The sequence below is a fragment of the Cottoperca gobio genome, chromosome 8 (genome assembly GCF_900634415.1).
Source record: "Cottoperca gobio chromosome 8, fCotGob3.1, whole genome shotgun sequence".
Taxonomy (NCBI): domain Eukaryota; kingdom Metazoa; phylum Chordata; class Actinopteri; order Perciformes; family Bovichtidae; genus Cottoperca; species Cottoperca gobio.
In genome coordinates this window covers 9,808,624-9,827,372 of record NC_041362.1, presented here as the reverse complement: position 1 = coordinate 9,827,372, position 18,749 = coordinate 9,808,624, and the positions used below count along the sequence as shown (strand labels likewise).

Sequence of the window (18,749 nt, the reverse complement as noted above, 5' to 3'; positions counted from 1 at the left end):
GACAGATGACTGACACTTAATGGCTTAATGTGAGAACGATGGAGAGCAGAGAATAGTGGAAGGAGGCCGGGATGGAGAGGAGGTACCTGGAGGAAGAGGACAGTTTGCACTTTAGAGAAAGACAAGGGAGATTAATAGAGATATGATGGTTAAGAGAGGAAGCCTTTGAGATTAGATAAAAGAGAAGTAAGTCGAGTCAGGAGAGGAGGAGAGGATGCCAGAAGTCGGGATAAACGAAGGGGAAATGTGACATCACATTCACTCAGATGTTGATGATCGAGAGAAAATAACGACTCCAATCGAGAGGATTTCAGAAGCTTATCTTTATTTGCCCAAGATGGTTTGATAGTTGAAAGAAAGACATACAGAGAGATAATATAGAAAGGTTCTCTTCATAAGGTACCATTTTATACAACATCGGTCACTGGGTCAGTTGTGCATTTTAGACAGATTACAGTAGATCAAAGGAAAGCAACGCAAGTTTATTTGTTTTATTCTTTCTTTCATATATTTATAACATACAAGTCATGTCTTAAAAACAGCTAAATCAAACTTCTGTATTGACCCAACGTTACAAACTCTAAAGTGGTGCAAAAGCTTTCATTGTGTGTGGATGTGCATGTGTGTGTGCGTGTGTGTGTGTGTGTGTGCGTGTGCGTGTGCGTGTGTGTGTGTGCGTGTGTGTGTGTTGAGGATTCATATAGTCCTGAGACAGTGTAACATATACAGTATTATTGTGTGTTTCATGTCAGTGTGTTTCAGACTGTGTGTATGTGGACCGGACTGATAACACTACTGCTCTTTTGGAATCCCACAGCTTATAGATTGGACTGAGCTGGAGGACAGAGTGGATCTCTTGAGAAAAATGCAACCTGTTAGTTAATTTGGCTGACATAATAATAAAATCTCAACATATCACTGCCTTTAACCCCCCCCCCCCCCCCCCCAACTGATAATAGCAGTAAAAGCACACTTAAGAAGCACTAAAAATGAAACAGCCAATAATTTATTTTTCTTCATAACGCTACATCTACGTTTTCGGGGAACAGAGGTCATTGTAGTGCAGGTCTGATTTGACCGAAAAATGGCACCACCAACACCCAAAAGGGAAAAATAAAAGGCAAACAACAGGCAGCGAAAAAGAAATGTGTACTCACTTCCTCCCGCTGTACGTAAACATGACTTCACTTCCTTCGTATTTCCTGAATTCTTCCGTACCATTCATAAATTCACGACATGTGCATACACCATTCTTTGTCAGTCTAGAAACATGCATCATATACAGTTGCCACGCTGTATGTATGACTCATTTACAGTATATAATGAGTTGAATGATCTCTGTCCTCGCTCTGATTTTTACACTCCGGTATGTTGGTTTTGACATAAAGCTACGTGACAGCACAGGTCAAGTCAAAGTGCACAAGATCAGAAGAAAAGAAATGCGCTAAATGAAAAAAAAAAAAAAAGGCAGGAAATGAGCACCCTGTGGTTGTGGATGTAAAACCCATGTTCATTACCCCGCGTCCTCACCTCTCCCCCCACCCATGGACCCAAACTCTGATGCTGATGCTGCCCACCCCTGCTGGTGGAGCCCAGAGGGGCTGACGCGTTACACGGTGAGGGAGATGAAGCTGTTGTATCTCTGGATGTTCCTCTTGAGGATCTCTGAGCATGGCCCCAGGACACGCTCAAAGCGGGGCCTGTCCAGCTTCACACACTTGAGCGGACCACGAGCGACTACGGTGGCTGCCCTGGGACGGTTCAACAGCAGGGCGATTTCACCTGGAGGAGGAAGAGGGAGAGAGGGCAATTACTAGTTTTGAGGATCTGTAAAAAAAAAAATGATAATTAAATATTAAGACAGAATATATTTCGGTTTTGTTTTGCTGGTGAGACAGAAAGACATTTGAAGTTGTGCTCTGGGAACTTGTGATGGGCTTTGTTTTTATTTTTTTATTTTCTGACAAACCAACTGATTAACCACTAGTCAAGAATCAAGTGTGGTGCCAAACTGGGAAGGGAAAAGGCTTCATCGGCCCACTCACCAAAGTAGTCAGAGGGTCCGAGGCGTCCGACCTCCACGTACTCCTCGTTGTCGGACCTGCGCTGCAGAACAGAGGCTATTCCCTGGAGACAGGAAAGAAGAGTTGGAGTAAAGAAAGGAAAGACAGAGGCAGGAGAAAGAACAGATTGAGAGGGGGTGTTGGTGAAAAGGGGAGAGATGGAGGAAAGGAGGGGGTGGGAGAGAAAAGGGAGGAGTTATTTAGCCGATGGCTTGAAAATCGTCAGAAGGATTAAGCCGAGGAGAAATTCCTTTGCTTCATAAGAACACAGGTGCACAGGATTTAGCCCACTTTCCTGTGGGACGGACACCTGTTATGAACAGAAACACAAAACTACACAGATATTCCAGCGGAGTGTGTGATACAAATGCTCATTGGTTCTGCTTTATTTCCTCCAGAGTGTAATAAATACAAACATCTAAGCCCTGTTAGAGGAACAACTGATTCCTCAGTGTCTCCATCACATTATCCCCTTTATCAGCATACACCCAACAAATGGAAATAATGGTATTGTCCAAGACTGAGGGAGCTCCAATTTAGTGTCCCTAAATGACCCTAAAACCCTCACAAACTTCATCTACACACCCCAGTATGCTCTAATAGCACGTCGCCAACCCACAGTCTATTCTGCATTTGCAAACACGCACAGCCAGGCAACGATAACAAGAAACACAAACACAGATGGACTAAGAGTGAAAAACACACCCGCATGCAAAATGCACATACACACATACAGTGAGAAAATCAACAGCTGATGTCTGCTGGACCGACCGACTGGACTCTTCGACCAGCCTCGATATGCATATTACCGTCACCCGCTGGTTGCTGTTGTGTGAGTGAGTGTGTGAGTCATCTGAAAAGTAAAACGCAGGAAATGTGGTTTCCGTTCCCTCTGCCCAACAGATGATAACAGTTCAAGCTGCTGAGTCTTGCAGCTGTTGACAAACTTTGTGAGTGTGTGAATGAGCACATTTGAATATGTATCAGCTACCACTAAGTGTTTGGAGTTGTACCTGCTGCCCTATATGCCCACATTAATACATTTCTTAAAAAGCATGGCTCTGTGTGTGTGTGTGTGTGTGTGTGTGTGTGTGTGTGTGTGTGTGTGTGTGTGTGTGTGTGTGTGTGTGTGTGTGTGTGTGTGTGATGGAGCATACGTTTGGCATGCATATGTTTAGACAGAGGTAGAATATGTGTTTTTAATGATGATGTCTAGACATTTACATGTACTCAAGTTCAGCTGTAAATTGGTAGCAGGTAAGAAAATCAGCAGGGGAACTTCCCAGCTTGTCTTGGACCATGTCGTAAAACAGACTTGACCGTTCCAGCACTCTCTAATCCTTCTCTGCTCTCTCTGCTCCTTCTGCTGACCAGGCTAATAATGCCAAATATGAATATAATGAGCTTTAATGAGAGACCAAAAACTGCCAGCTTTTAACTGCAGGCACACAAAGGTGAGACTGTATTTCAGTGAAAGGGATATGTGTGTGACTTAGTTTGTGCTTCAAATGAACTGTTAAGAAGTGGGGCATACTGTTCAAGTAAGTGGGGCATAGTGGGTGACCGAACTGTGCCGTAATGCCATGACCTCCACACACGCGCATGCAGCAGGTTGAATTTAGCTATGGGATGGGAAGGAGGGCAGTGATAATAATAGCTGAGCATGACTAAAGGTGAGGTTAAGAGTGTTGGGGACTGACATGTTCACTCTCTACGAAAGATGATAAGAGTTTTATATTGATATGGATAAGTCATGTACATGTCACTGTTTTCTTACCTCTTATGTCAGGCTTGTTTAAGAAAATTATGAGTATTATCATGAGTAATATTAGAACAGTCCTTGATGTTGACCATGACAATGCAAAACATGTATGTTTCTGTAAAAGTGACATTTATTCCGTCATTTTTCAGAGACAACTGCTGCGACTGTCTAGCACCTGTTGAGTGTAGATGACGTCATGAACTTTTTACATTTTTTGTTTTGTCTAGGCTACTCATAATTTTCTTTGGGTTTCAAATTTTTTAATGAACAAATTTTAACCTAATAGAGCAGGTGTCGGGAACCTATGGCTCACAAGGCATATATATGGCTCTGTCGATGACGCCAAGACAATTTTGAGCTCTGTTTCGCTCCCGACACAAACACACGTGCGCACACACCTACAGTCAGAGACAGAGTGGAGGACCTCGCACGGACCTCAGACTGTGGTGAGTGTTACTTAGAAAGTGTGTCTATTTGTTAGTTGTTTTTATTTATTAGGTTTTAGCTTGATTTGACGAGTTTGACAGATGATCAAAATCAAACAAAATCAATCCGATCACTTGGCTAATGCATGACATTTTTCTGATTAGGCCTCCTGATTAAAGATTAGTCTCAGTAGCTGAATTGATGACCCAGGACAGCACGAGGCAGAAGGCGGGAGCCAGGTAACTTAATTTATCGGCTGCTCTGGGTCCTAGAAAAGGGTGGTGTTGTATAGTTTCCTTTTGTGGTGGAGTAAAATGCTGCTAATGCTGATCAGAGAGCCTTTTCCTTTGTTGTCTCTCAAGTAGAGCAGAAGCTTCATCAAAATGTGTTCGCTATGTCTGTTTCCATTGCACTTGCTTCAAGTATTCCACATCATCCAAGCGTTTATGTTTAATCTTGTTTAACAATTACAGGTAGTTCACCATGATTGTTGAGTGACGGTTACTCCGTTAACCTTTCTTAAGGACGAAAGAAAGAATATCCCATAAAGTGCTACCACTTCATCTGCACCATCGCCTGTGTTTAATCTCACGTGTAAACACTGCAGCGACCACTTTTACTGAACTTCATCACGCCGCACCAAACAAGCCGTTTGAGGGCAAAAGTGGTATAAAACAGAGAGAGATGTGAATGGGGGAGAGAATGAGGGGGATGGGGCATCGAAACTCCTGTGTTTACAACCAGTTGATTCCTTTCCTTTCCATTCATGTCCAAACAAAGAAAGTGAGACAGTGCAGCACCGTCAAGTACAGTAGTTCATTCGTGAACAGGCTTCTCCCGGTGTGGTCCAGATAACCATCGCGTATTGTACCACCCCAGGGGCAGCGCTCTGCTCCACAGATATTTCTTTTATAAACATCGAAGATCCTCCTCACCACGCTGCCTGACACAGGGTGCCAAAGACAGGAAACAACGCAAGATAGCAGAGAAGAAAAGACAGAGAGGAAGGGAAGACAAACATAAAGTATGAATGAATGAAGTCGCAGAGAGAGTGAGAAGCGGTACGTGTGTGCCAACTTAAAGAGCAACAGTAATGAATTAGCACTACTATGTAGGTAGCGCTAGTCAGATAACACTCCTTACAGTTTTTACACACACTCACTCACCCACTCGTTCTCATGCCTAAACACACATACCACACGCAGAGCGTAGCGAGTCAGCTCGTGGTGACATGTCCAAATGTAGCGTCTTGCATGTAGGAAGTAACAACCATTGGTTCAACAACAGGCAGAGAGAGAGAGAGAGAGAGAGAGAGAGAGAGAGAGAGAGAGAGAGAGAGAGAGAGAGAGAGAGAGAGAGAGAGAGAGAGAGAGAGAGAGAGAGAGAGAGAGAGAGAGAGAGAGAGAGAGAGAGAGAGAGATGCAGAGCACAAGCAGAGATGGAAGAAGAAAGGTGATATCCTGAGTAGCCTGTTCACGAGGCCACCCAGCACCAGCAGTGTCTGCACCTTCTCACTTGAACGTCAACACACACACAGATTGCACTCTTGCACATCCTAAGGACTGAGGAAATTATTTTAAAATGGTTTCACCCAATTAAGACCTGTTAATCTTACCTTTGTTCTCATAAACTGTATGCTTGCACTCAAAAATGTGTTCATTCATTAACTGCATTGATCTTGAGTCTATAAAGGCGGTTGTTGAGGTCCATTAATTAAATTGCATGTCAGCGCCAACACATGGGTTTCAGTAGCAGTATATTGTAGACAACCCACAGAGGATGTGTCTTCTGTGTGACCCACAGGGAACATTTAGATCCCCTCAGTGTGATTACTTTTGTGTAAGGTCGTAGATAACACTTTGAGTTGTCTTTTAGATCGATGAGAGTGAATGCACTAGCGGAGAGGATGGCACGAAGGACGAAGATTGCTGATTTTACTCAATTTTCATCCAGAGGCTAACAAGCGGGAGTCCTGTCCAGTCATATGACTTCGCCAAGTCATGAGTCTGATGGACTTCACTTCAAAATAAAAAAGTCTTGTAACTCCACTTTGACATTAACACCAATAACTTAAAAATAAAACAACATGTTAAATTGCCATCACATTATCGCAAAGAGAAGTCTGAACGGGTTCACTTGAGACGGTTGAAAATGGTGACAAGGTTACAGGTAAAGAAAACTGAAAGGGAAGCATGTGCCTAAGAAGCAGCATGACCAACACAGTTTTTTCTCTTTTCAACACCATGTTTCAAATCTCTCACTGACATCAAATCTAATCTAATACCTAATCCCTTCTCCTCCCTCTATTCATGTGCACCATTTCAGGTGGCAGTGGTGAGAGCCTGGGTGACAGGGTGCTGGGCAGTGGGTGACAGGGTGCTGGGCAGTGTATGAGCATGAGGGTGAAAGAGCGTGCGTGTTGGGTGAGTTAGGGCATAAGAAATAGAGGGAAGAGAGGAAGGAGGGGACGCGAGGGAAGGTGAGTCTTCATGGCCCTGGAGTTCTGTAAAGGCTTGTTTGTACAGTGTGAGAAAAAAAATGTAAACATGTCACTGTTCATTAGGGCCCCATTCCCGCTGGCATGCAAAGAAAGTGATGTCTCTATACCTCTCCTTTTGTTAATCCGGCCAATCAGAAGCGTGTAATTAGTGATTGTGGGGTTTGTCTTTGGCTGATGCTCCAAAATTGCAGAAGCAACAAAAAGAGAGAGAAAAGGAGGGAGGCGTGGGAGAGAGAATGTGAAAAATGGCGAGTTCTGACTGAAAGAAGCACTGGCATCTCACCCTAGTTTATTCAAAAGAAAATAAAGGTGTGCCCATTATGAAAAAGAGGAGAGGATGGCGAGTGAGGAAAGTTGTAGCAAGACTGATATAGTCCTTCTCTCCCATCTTACTTTTGGTCCTTTTTGAATCAACCTCTCTCTCCCTATATGTCCCTCCCTGCCCTCTTTGACTCATCCTTCCTCTCCCTCTCCCTCTCTCTCTCTCTCTAGTCTCCCTCCCGGGAGGCTGGGTCTCCTGACCCCGTGTGAAAGTCAGCAACACACATTCCACCACAGTCCACCCTTCTCTGGGAAAGTCAGGCCATGCTGCACAAGAGACGGAGAGAGAGAACGAGAGAAAGAGAGGGAGGAAGGGATGGAATGAAAGAGAGAGCTTAGAGGAAAATGGTAGATGGACAGGAGAAAGGGAAAAGGGATTAAAGAAAGAGACAAAAACTTCTGTTGGGTGAGGCTCACAGCGTCTGGTGTGACACACTCACATACCGGACGGAGCTGCCTGCCCTGCTCAGACTCCATCCCTGACTCTTCTCCTTCTCCTCTTCCTGCTCCGTCTCTCCATCCTATAATCCCCCAAATTCCTTTACTTTACATTTACTTAGGCCTGATTCCCAGGTATATTAATAATAGATATAAAGTATATTTGGTGATCCATTTTAGCATTTCTTATTTGTATTTTAAATCTGTCTGGGAGAAGGACGCCATCTGCGATTAAGTAGTGGACAATCTCCCGTCGCTCTTTCCTCCGGTATCGTTCTGCTATCGCAAGAAGGGTCTACTGACAATCGGCAAATTCCTGGATCATATCAATCCAGAGTTCAAGGATAGTGTCATAAACACCTCTGCACAAATGTGGCCAAAACTGATGCATTTAAGTTAACTCTAATAAGTTAGGCTATCTATGGTCTTAACACAACACAACACTGTCAATCTCGGGGGCCTAACTCTTTAAATAAGTTATTCGGAAGCATGTTAGGTTAGCTATAAGTTAACTTCAGAATACAGCTGGGTTGTCGAGATCAGCACGCTTTACGCTGAGTGTGCCTCCTTGCGCACACACACAGAACCCCCGACAATGATGAGTCATGCATTTCTACAGTAACTGCTATATTTCTGTCCTCAACCCCAATTGGGTTCATTTTCTGCATCGTCAAACCGGCTTTTAAAGGATTTCTGCAGCTTCAGGAGGCTTCAATTGGAGAGTTCAAACTTGGCCAACCGTGGACGGATAATGTGAGGTGAACACAAGACATATACAGTCTATGAATGTTTGGACTGGGATTTGTTTGTTGTTGTTTTGTACTTTAGCATATTAGATTTGATAGGAAGCAGTGTGCTAACTTTCAGCTCTAGAGCGAGACTATGTTACTTTTGAAAGAAGAAAAAAAATGATTCTTCTAATATATATACACAAGTTGAATTCATAAGCAAAAATAACCCCACTCTTTCTCAATGTATCCCACTCAGTGCTTTTGCTATAAATAAATGTTTTATCTAGTTTGTTTTGCAATCAATGACTTCCTGCCAAGCAATCTTCCCTTGTTATGCTCTTCAGTTTTTGCTTGAGGCTTTTTAGGTTTTTTTCTTTTTTTTACCTTCAGTCTAGTTTTCAGCAAGTAAAACACATGGTAAGTGTTTACTGTGTTTATGTTCACTCTAGAGCTGAGAGACAGAACTTTAACCTAATAATAAGTGCCAACACAACAGAAAATATATCACTGTCCAAATACTTACAGACTGCAACATATATCTTTTAAGAGAGGCATAACATGGGGAGTGAAAGGATAGAAGAAAGAAGGATGGAGAGGAGGAGTGTTGTGCTGGAGGGGCACAGGTGGAGAGAGAGAACCAGAGCCAGCCAAAAGAGGGATAAGGAGCGAAACATCACTCAGCACCTTTGATAAAATCCTCCTCTGGCTTAACCGCACCTAACCACTCCCATGCACTGTCTGTAACCAATGCACTGCTCACTCGCAATACTGTTGGACGTTAGATAGACAGAGCAACTGACGGAGAGACGAACCTTCAAGTAAGAAGAATGAGAGGGGAGAGTAGGAGGCAAAACGACAGCAGATTGGGCCCTCACCCTCTCTAGACAGGGCCCTCTTGACTTGATCCTGGTGAAAGCCGTGTAAGTATGGAGTTAATCAAAAGTGTGTTAGGATGACAGGCAGGGGGGCCCTTCATGAAGCTGCGCCAGGGGCCTCAGCCATACAAAGCATGCAGTGTGAGGGGGGCTGTCCTTCACTGAGGAATCAGGTTGTGGGCCGGGGCAGGGGAACAACACCAGGTAGTCTGTCTGCTGGTGGTAATAAACTGAGATCCGTTCAGACCTCAGCTAAGAGCCCACCAACATCTTTGCATGATGACATGTACATCAACCCGGGTGCCCACCTGAAGACACACACGCATGGTCCTGGGCCCCATATGTCAACAAGTACAACGTAACCAGGAAATGTAACAGCAAAGAAAAGTTACCATATATTCTGTCTTACCAGTGCTACTACTACTTTTTCTACAAGGCTTGTCTCTCTCTCACACACACACACACACACACACACACACACACACACACACACACACACATACACGCACAGGCCTTACCTCTGTTATAATGAAGAAGTCATCCCCAGGTTCTCCTTGCACCACTATCTTCTCTCCATCCTCAAACTGAACGGGCTCCAGAGCATCGGCCACTGTCAGACGTTCCCACTTATCTAAAGACTCTGTGTATGGAAAATACACACAGATCAGTAAGAACAATGTATTTACCCTGATGAATGCAACATTAAATACACACATGTGCATGCTCCACTTATCGTGTGTGCGTGTGTGTGTGTGTGTGTGTGTGTGTGTGTGTGTGTGTGTGTGTGTGTTCCATGGTCTGAGAGGACAGAGCGATCCATACAATAACAAAAGCATCTGCTTGATGATTGTGAGGTGAATATGAACAGGATATACTTACAGCATAAACTGTAATCAAATAAATGCAAAGTGTAGTGCAGTCTGAAGGGTTAGGAGGATCCATTGCTGCTGGATTCAACTGACTATTTTCCCTCTGTTATTGTAAAATGTAATTCAGTTACACTCCAGGGACAGGGATTGAATTGTAGAGGTTTTTATAATACAGTTAAGATTAAATTAATTTGAATGGAATCCAATATAATATTAAAACTATTTAGATTCAATGATAAGCAAATTAGAAACCTTAGAATTTATATTTGTTACCCAAGGCTCCAAATGCACAAGAAGAGAATTGAACATTTTTTAACAAGTCTTGCCAAAACCCGTGATAGGATCTATCTTTCTCAGTTTGTGTTGATCCTGAGAGCCAGCGGCGACAGCTGTCTTTCCGACTGTCCAACCACATGTACAGTGACGTGGTTAAGCCCGGGATATTTCTAGAAGCTGTTGGTATTCACACAGAAACCAAAAACACAGACGGTCACACATCTTCACTGGGAAAAATGTTCCAACCAGAGGAGTTTTGAGCAACTCTGAAGTATTGATATTTATAGAAAGAGAGGACCCACTAATAACTACACACCTCCACATAGATGATTCACCAAAGCGTATCCTTCTTTCACAATTCGGTAGATAATTGTTCCTTAATCTTAACGGTCTATACATCTAAATGTGGAATGTGAGTTACCTGCAGTGAAACACTCCTCATGATGATTCAGTGGTTGATTGGACTAAGACACGAGTTAGAGGCGTTCGCTACAGCAGATCTCTTTGTCTGAGACTATTGTCTCAGTAACTGATCCCAGTGTATGTCATTTGTGTGTGTGTGTGTGTGTGTGTGTGTGTGTGTGTGTGTGTGTGTGTGTGTGTGTGTGTGTGTGTGTGTGTAAATGTGTATGTTCTTAGGATTAACTAAGGTGAAGTCTGATCAGTTGGAGGTGTCCAGTGTCCCCTCCGGTGGGGCCGTGGTGTCTGCCGGCCCCAGATGGATGTCCTCTGTCCGGGTGCAAGCTAAAGGCAGCAGGTCCTATAGTAGTGATCCTTAACAGCTCGGCACGTAACACGATACACAAATGTGCTGACTGAAGAACCTACATTTCACGCTTTGCAGAGCCTGCACCCACTTGGATCACCTTGCTCCCCACGTTCATAGTACGCACACGGCGAATTGGCCATTGGGATGTGTGACAAAGAACATGTTGTTTCCCCCCCCCCCCCACCTCCTCTCCACTTCACTCCTCGACATCAAGGGCTTGTACTCAATTTCGTGGCTATCTCAAAAATCAAAGACAAACAAATACACTCCCGCCTCCTTCCCCTCCTCTAATTCAAAGAGGTGGAGTGGAGAAGCGGAGCGTCAGAAAGAGGAATGAAGAGAGGAAAAGCACTTCGAAGAGGGAGGCGGGCGTTTGAATACAGGCCTCGACAAGGCTGTCAAAAAGGGAGACGCAGAAGAAAGGAGGTGAATGAAAAGAGAGTGGATCTCGCAGTGATGTTCTCCTAAGACCTGAATTGAGTGTATGTGTTTACTCAGCCAGCTAATAACTCTGTACAGGGGGCATGGCCTTACTCTACACACCACACACACACAATCAAGTGGAAGGGGATGAGATGTCAGTTCCAATTGCAACTCGTTTTGAAAGTCTGAATGAATCTCATTCGCCATTCCTCCAACGGTCAGTCAGCTGGTGTTATCCAAATTCCAGTGGGAAAAGAGAGGCTTATCTTAACTCCCTATTCTTTAATTGTCCACACAGCGACATTGCAGAGTGTGACTGGCTTTAGTAGGAGCAGTGCGAGAAGATTAGGACTGTACACACAGACCTTACTCAGCTACGGGCCTAGTGGGACAACGTGTGCCTGTGTTTATGTGGGCTAATCTACAGTATATGTTGCACTCGGCAGATTTAACTGACCCGGTGTTTAAAATTAATGCCAAACACGGTTTACTTAACAAACACACTCTACACTGCACTACATTGGTAAATGCAGAAATGAACAGTGAGACACAAACTGACGTGTTAATTATGTTTTTATACATTCATTCATTCATTCATATACGTTCACAGACTTACCAAGGATGGAAACCTTGCTGAGGAACTCTTCATACATCTTCCTCTTCCTCAGTGTGCTGCCCTGTAGGACAAAAATAGGAGAGACAATCATCATTTGACACACACTCTCGGAAATGTGTGTGGCAGTGCTCCACTATTTTCGTAAAAATGATAATTGTGATTATTCTGCTAAATATTGTGATCATAATGTCATGGTTTCAAGAGGAACTGATTTAAAAGCAATAGCAACTAAAGGTCTTGCTGATACTCTCTTACTGTGGTTCTAATCTGGCAAATTCAAAATAATTACTACTTTGGGGAGTTGCTGCTCAGAAAGGGTTTTGAAACTGTACATGTTTGTTGTCAGAGTATTAAAATAGGCAGCATGACAGACAGTTTTTTTGGAAGTGAAATATAGTTTTCACACTGATATTGAAAATATTTTTTTAGAGAACATCATTCTTTCTGTGTGTCATAATGTTTATATATGGTTTGCGTAATATTTCTCTCTTTCACTTGAACTCACAGATTTGCATTTTACTGTAACCTTTATTTTACCCAACAACTTGACCAACGGGTCTTTAAGACTAACTGCGAGAAATATCAGTTGTGACACATTACATTATAAAATATGGAGACATTTAAATTAAAATTGCAGTGTGGGGTAATCTATCACTAATATTGTAGACGCAGTTCATGGGGTTACACTTACGGAGGTGTGTATGACTTGTGTGGTAATGTTCATTGCATGTGTGTGTCTGTGTGTGTGGCCCACCCCACCCACCAGGCATGGGGACTTTCCCCTCTCTGCCTCTGCCATGAACATCAGGTGCTTCCTGACAAGTCTAGACCCAGAGGACCCTTCCCCAACTGCATTTCTCCTTTTTTCCCCTCCTTCAATGCACAGAACCACTCGGAGAGAGCGGGAACATAAAGAGAAACAGAGAGAGTGAGGAGAGACGATCTTGTCCGCCCTGTGTCTGCCTTTGCATATGGAAATGATATATTGAGGCTTGGGGTGTCTTTAGTGCATAAATGCCTGAGTCCCGCTGCTGCCTCTAATTTCATATAATTTCACATTTTGTCTTAAAAGGGGAGAAAATGTTCCCAAGTGAGCCAACGTCAAGCTCAAAATCGTAAACAACTTGATTAAAGGAATTCTAGCCTGCATCGCCTCCCTCCTGGATAAATGATTTGAGTGTGTGTGTGTGTGTGTGTGTGTGTGTGTGTGTGTGTGTGTGTGTGTGTGTGTGTGTGTGTGTGTGTGTGTGTGTGTGTGTGTGTGTCCGTGCAGAGCGTACAGTCTGTTTTAAGTTCTGCCACTTCTGCATTGCTGTGTGTGCAGAGCTGAAACTTCATGCTCATTAAGCAAGCAAATACAAACACTCACACATGTATACTGTACTTCTAACACAATCTCACACGCACCCACAAACACACACACACACACACACACACACACACACACACACACACACACACACACACACACACACACACACACACATACACACACACACATGCACCTTCCGCAAAAATGTTGAGTTGGTCTCTTGATTTCATAGCCTCCCCATAGAGCTCCTCAGACAGGGTTGGTGAGCTTAAAAGCTTACCATGCGTACATAACATTACATTACACAGCAGGTCTGATTTATGCGAGTAGTGTAAGAAGGGCTGGGTGGGCCAACATAGGGGTTGACCGGAGTGGATGGAATGAAAATGATACTTTTCAAAATGTCTGATTCTAAAATGTCATCATTTATTTTGTTGGTGCACATCTTTTTTTTTGTATCTGTCTTCATCCTTATCCTTTCTTTCTTCGTGGGAGGGCCTGAGCACATGTTTCATGTACAAAACTCCCCTACTCCTGTTGGCCATAATGTGTTCGCTCCTCCCGTGGTTAAAGATGAACCAGCCTCTGTGTCTGCTCGCTGTCTTTGAGGTAAAATCATCAAAAGAAGTTGAGGTGTGGAGCGAAGCCAGACTAAACCAAGCGTACCTTACGCCCCATCACCATCACCTTCATCTCCGTCCAATGCGAAACACATACACCCCCCACTTCCCTCCTCATTTCTTGGTATCATTTCTCCTTGTCTCCTTTCGGCCTGTGTTCTGTTTGTTGACAGTGGTCTGTCAGTTTGTTAATGGCTTTTTGTCTGTAGCTGTGCGTGTTTAAAGACTTAGATGACACAACAAGGTGGGTATTGTATGACTGGCGGCAACACAATAGAGAGAGTGTGTTAATCACAGGGAATGGTATGACATTGTTTACTAAATGCACTCCTGGATACCGAGGAGAGGAGGAGGTCGGGGGTAAGCTTTGGTTCAGATTTTTCGTGACAAGATAACGGACATGTTCACATTGTTATCGGCATGCTCAGTGGTTTAACTGCTTCAAGACCAGGCATGGGTAAGTGTCATGTTTTCCAATAGGGTGATGGCACAAGTCCCAGGGTAATATCATCTACAGGTGATATGCAAACATGTACATGCTCTAAAATAAGGCTGGAATTAACTATTATTTTCATTGTCGATTAATCTCGATTAATTAATTAGTCTATGAAATATAAAATAATTGTGAACTAGAATTACTGCCGTGCTGTTGTATGCCTGCACCAACTCATGGTCAAGTCATGTTGCAGTTAAAATAAAATTGTAAAATTTTCACAATTTGCATTTTTGAGTTATAGCCAAATGTGTTTTGTGAGTTCACAATAACCTTGGCCTTTGCCCATCACATGCTAATCAGTTCATCTTTGAGTCCAAGTAGACGTTTGTGCCAAATTTCCCAAAATTCCCTCCAGGCGTTCCTGAGATATCGCGTTCACGAGAATGGGACGCTCATACGGACTCGAAACCGAAAACATAATGCCTCTGGTTACTGCTGTCGTAAAACTGCTCGGTCAAGTTATTAATTAGACTATGTGGAGATCCAGCAGAGAGGCTGGACAGGACAGAAGCAGATGTGCAAACAATGAAACTGACGGTAGCTGCAGCACACCTTCCCGAGCTCCTGACTAACTAGCTGCAGATACAAGCACTCAGCATAATTTTACTGGGAAACACACACACACATACTTAGACACACGGAGAATGCTCATTGTGTTGGCCTAAGACGTTGCCAGAATACCAGACTTTATAAAAACAGCTTTACAAATCATTGACAGCAATAATTAACTACAGGTTCACATAATTCAATTCAGTTTCACCCCTTCTCCCCTCCTGCTGCTGCTGGAAGGAGCGAAGGAATGAGAGCTGGAGAGAGAGAGAGCGAGAGAGAGAGAGAGAGAGAGAGAGAGAGAGAGAGAATTCCCTCAAAGAAAGGTTACCAGGGCAGACTGTGCCCTCAGTTAAACTATGTGCTTAAGAGGTGACATGAGTGCTGGGCAGGCCAGTGCCAACTTTACATTGAGCTGGAAGGTCCAAACACAGACCTTCTTCCATCCCTGTGGGTTCAAAATGTTTGAAACAAAGCAGAGATGAAGGCTTATGGGCACATGGGTGTTTGGAAGGTTAATTGGAGCATATCTACTTTATTTGGAGTAAGGTGTTAGGAATATCTTAGGAAGTTTTAGTTGGGCATGGAGACAGTTATTAGTCATTCTAACAGCACCGGTGTGTGTGTGTGTGTGTGTGTGTGTGTGTGTGTGTGTGTGTGTGTGTGTGTGTGTGTGATTCAAAAGCAAGATGAATTGTATTTCTATTTGAGTATTTAACATCCACTGGAGATAAATATGACAGCTAGGGCAGATCACCTTGTGTTTCAAATTTAAACATTTAGACATTCCTGCTAGATAAGCTCCTGGAGCTGGAAGTGTGTGTCGAGGCATTATGGTTGACCCTCTCTCTCCTCCACAGCCCTCTGTTTTTTCACTTTCTTCGTCTAGCAACAGATCTAGAAAGACATTAAAAGGGGAGGATACACCCGGAGGTGTAGGTGGTTTGTGTGTGTATATGTGTATAATAAGTATTAAAATGAAAGAAACAGTTTTAGGTGTTTAAGGAGTATCAAGTGGTTGAGTGGGAGAAGATATTGCAAGTGAAGGAGTAGAGTATAGAGAGTCTACTATAATACAATTGTTACATAAGTGTGTGTGTGTGTGTGTGTGTGTGTGTGTGTGTGTGTGTGTGTGTGTGTGTGTGTGTGTGTGTGTGTGTGTGTGTGTGTGTGTGTGTGTGTGTGTGACATCCACTGGAGATAAATATGACACATTAATACTTTCTTTGCCTGTAGGTGGCAACACTGATATGGCTGCTACTGCTATTACTTTTTCTTCCCATCTTTGGTGCAGGTTGGCAGGTGTTGGACTGGTCTCACTGCAGCCTGATAGATGTGAATTTGTTTGTGCCTTCATTTTAATTACACATCCTCAACCTTTCAAACATTTAATGGCCGCAGAATTAAAGGTCCCCTGTGGAATTTCTGACCTCTAGAAGCGCTATGGAGCTGTTTTTCTTTAGTGGGTCTCCATGTTGTTTATCTTGTGCACGTGCAGCTGACGACAACAACCAACATAATCTGTAATGCACCAGCACCGACAGGGAAGAAGACGACTGCAAGCTAGTAAACATGGATGTAAACAATGGAATTTGCATAGCAAATGTTTTATGAGGAAGGAAATATAATCAATATTTTTGTTGGAGCGCAATTTGGTGTGTAACACTGAATGTAAACAGAACTTTTGTTTGTCTACAAGAAAACTCCACAGGGCACTTTTAATGTAAACTTCAAATAATGGCTACCGAAACAGTTTGCGACAGACTATTAGCCCGGGCATTAGTTTGTGGAGCTTCAACTAAACTCAAAGTGTATTCTGAAGTAGAGTTAGTCAGTGTGTGAAAGTTGGTACCATGAGGATGCGCCGGTAGCTGTCTCGGTCGATGCCCCACAGTTTAAGATCAGTCTTGGCCTTGACGGTGGCAGCTCTCGGAGTCCCATAGATCAGGGCCAGCTCTCCAAAACTACCTCCTTCTCCAATACTGGTCACCCACTCCCCGTTCACATACACCTGCAGACAGAAGAAGAAACAGAGTGATGGAGAGAGTGTTATATCTTTTAAGCTTAAATGATTCTGAAGAATGTCAATCATTGCTGGGTAGACTGTGAAAATGTTACCCATCCTGAGACAACTTCCCCACCTTCTTCTGCCCCTCTACCTCTCCTCAGTTTCCTGGCCGTTTGATATGCTCACTAGGCTTGTCCCTGAGCATTTGACCCTCACTAAGCCGCCAAATGAGACACTCTAAAAGGCCCTCTATCCCTCCTATCTCTCCATCCATCCCTTTTATTTCCTCCGTCCTGTCTTGTTAGGACCTTCCCTTTGATTTGGGAGTGATGGAGGACAGAGAGCCGTGGTAGACTTTGTGGGTCTACTCCGTATAGGTATTCACATGCTAGTCCACTTACACGCACACACATGCACAGCTCTATTTAGGCCAGCCACTATAGCTCTACAGACAATACAACCTCATTGAGACTCATTCAGGCTGTCTCTGGGGCCGTTACGGTTTCACCTGTCGACACACTATCCACTATCTTGTTGACTTAATAACACGGAGAGAAAGGAGAGGGAGAGAGGGAGGGTTTGTCCCTCCGGTGGCTGTGAATTGCCAGAATTGTTGCAAGCCATTATCCAGGCTTAGTGTAGACCACAGGGGACTCATCCTTCACTATAAACTGGTGTGGCTTCAAAGAGACGCAGAGTTCTCGCTACGGTTACGTCAATCTTAGAAGAACAATCATATGAGTGTTTCAAAATTGTTACATCAGAGCAAACAGTACAGGTAATATTTTGTTCCACTCCTCAAGTATCTCATGACCTGCAAGTCTTTGTTCGGTCTTCATTGTTGTACATCTGATCCCATAAAGTTCCACACACACTTTCTTGCAGCTCCTGGTCAGGTAGAGTTGTTTCAAATGGTCAAACAATCAAAGCATTATGTCCTAACTGGATCAGGTATGCAAGAGTAAAGCTGGAGCAAAAACTTGCTGAAAAGTTGGTACGTAAGGACGGAAATTGGAAACACTTGTACTGTACCGAGTCAGCACTGTGCGTAAGGTTAAATGGAGTTCATAATGAAACAATTCAAGTCTTGAACCATGTTTGCTGTCGCACAGCTGTCACTGAATTTTCAACATGGGAATATCTGCAGCAAACTGTGTGTGCCTGGTGGTAATTAAGAAGCAACAAATCAAAAGTCCTGGAAGGTTGATGAGCAGGCAGTGTTGCTATGTATTTTTGTTTGTAGTTAGACTACTTGGAGAGTGTTTCTCTGTGCATCCCCCATGGGCTACGTAAATGTGTGAGAAAGGGTCTGTCTCTATTTGTTGTCTATTTAGCAGCAATTTTCTATTTTATTCCGTAATGCCATATATACTTTTATAATAATAATAATTTTGATGCATTAACGTAGGCTGTGTTATGAAGCACCCTGTTTTTTCCCTGATAATGCTACGTTGTGAACAACACATCTGTGTTGAGCAGCACAGTCCTGCTTGGAGCGAGGTTCCATTGAATTTCATTATGATGTGTTCAGCCTCTATTCAGTAAAAATAAGTGTTGGGCGAAGGTAAATTATAACGTTTTAATGATGTGTTCAAATGTAATCTTCTAAAAATGTCGTTTTTGGCGAGAAACTTGAATAAATACAGTTGGTTGAAAATGTTTTCACAGCAATATAAAATAGATAATAGAGAGGGA

The 18,749-nt window shown here is 43.3% G+C and overlaps 1 protein-coding gene across 5 annotated transcripts in view; it reads right to left on the bottom strand.

The window, feature by feature from the left end:
- Positions 1-303: 303 nt before the first annotated feature.
- The window catches only part of prkar1b (protein kinase, cAMP-dependent, regulatory, type I, beta), a 61,679-nt gene continuing 43,233 nt past the window's right edge, over positions 304-18,749 (bottom strand). For all 5 annotated transcript variants that reach the window (XM_029437004.1, XM_029437006.1, XM_029437009.1 and 2 more), the window contains 5 exons: positions 16,899-17,057; positions 12,070-12,130; positions 9,635-9,756; positions 2,046-2,127; positions 304-1,782 (listed from right to left, as the gene is read on the bottom strand). In XM_029437004.1, coding sequence (XP_029292864.1) covers positions 1,610-1,782; positions 2,046-2,127; positions 9,635-9,756; positions 12,070-12,130; positions 16,899-17,057 — 597 coding nt within the window. In that variant the 3' untranslated portion in view covers positions 304-1,609. The remainder of the gene's footprint in view (positions 1,783-2,045; positions 2,128-9,634; positions 9,757-12,069; positions 12,131-16,898; positions 17,058-18,749) is intronic.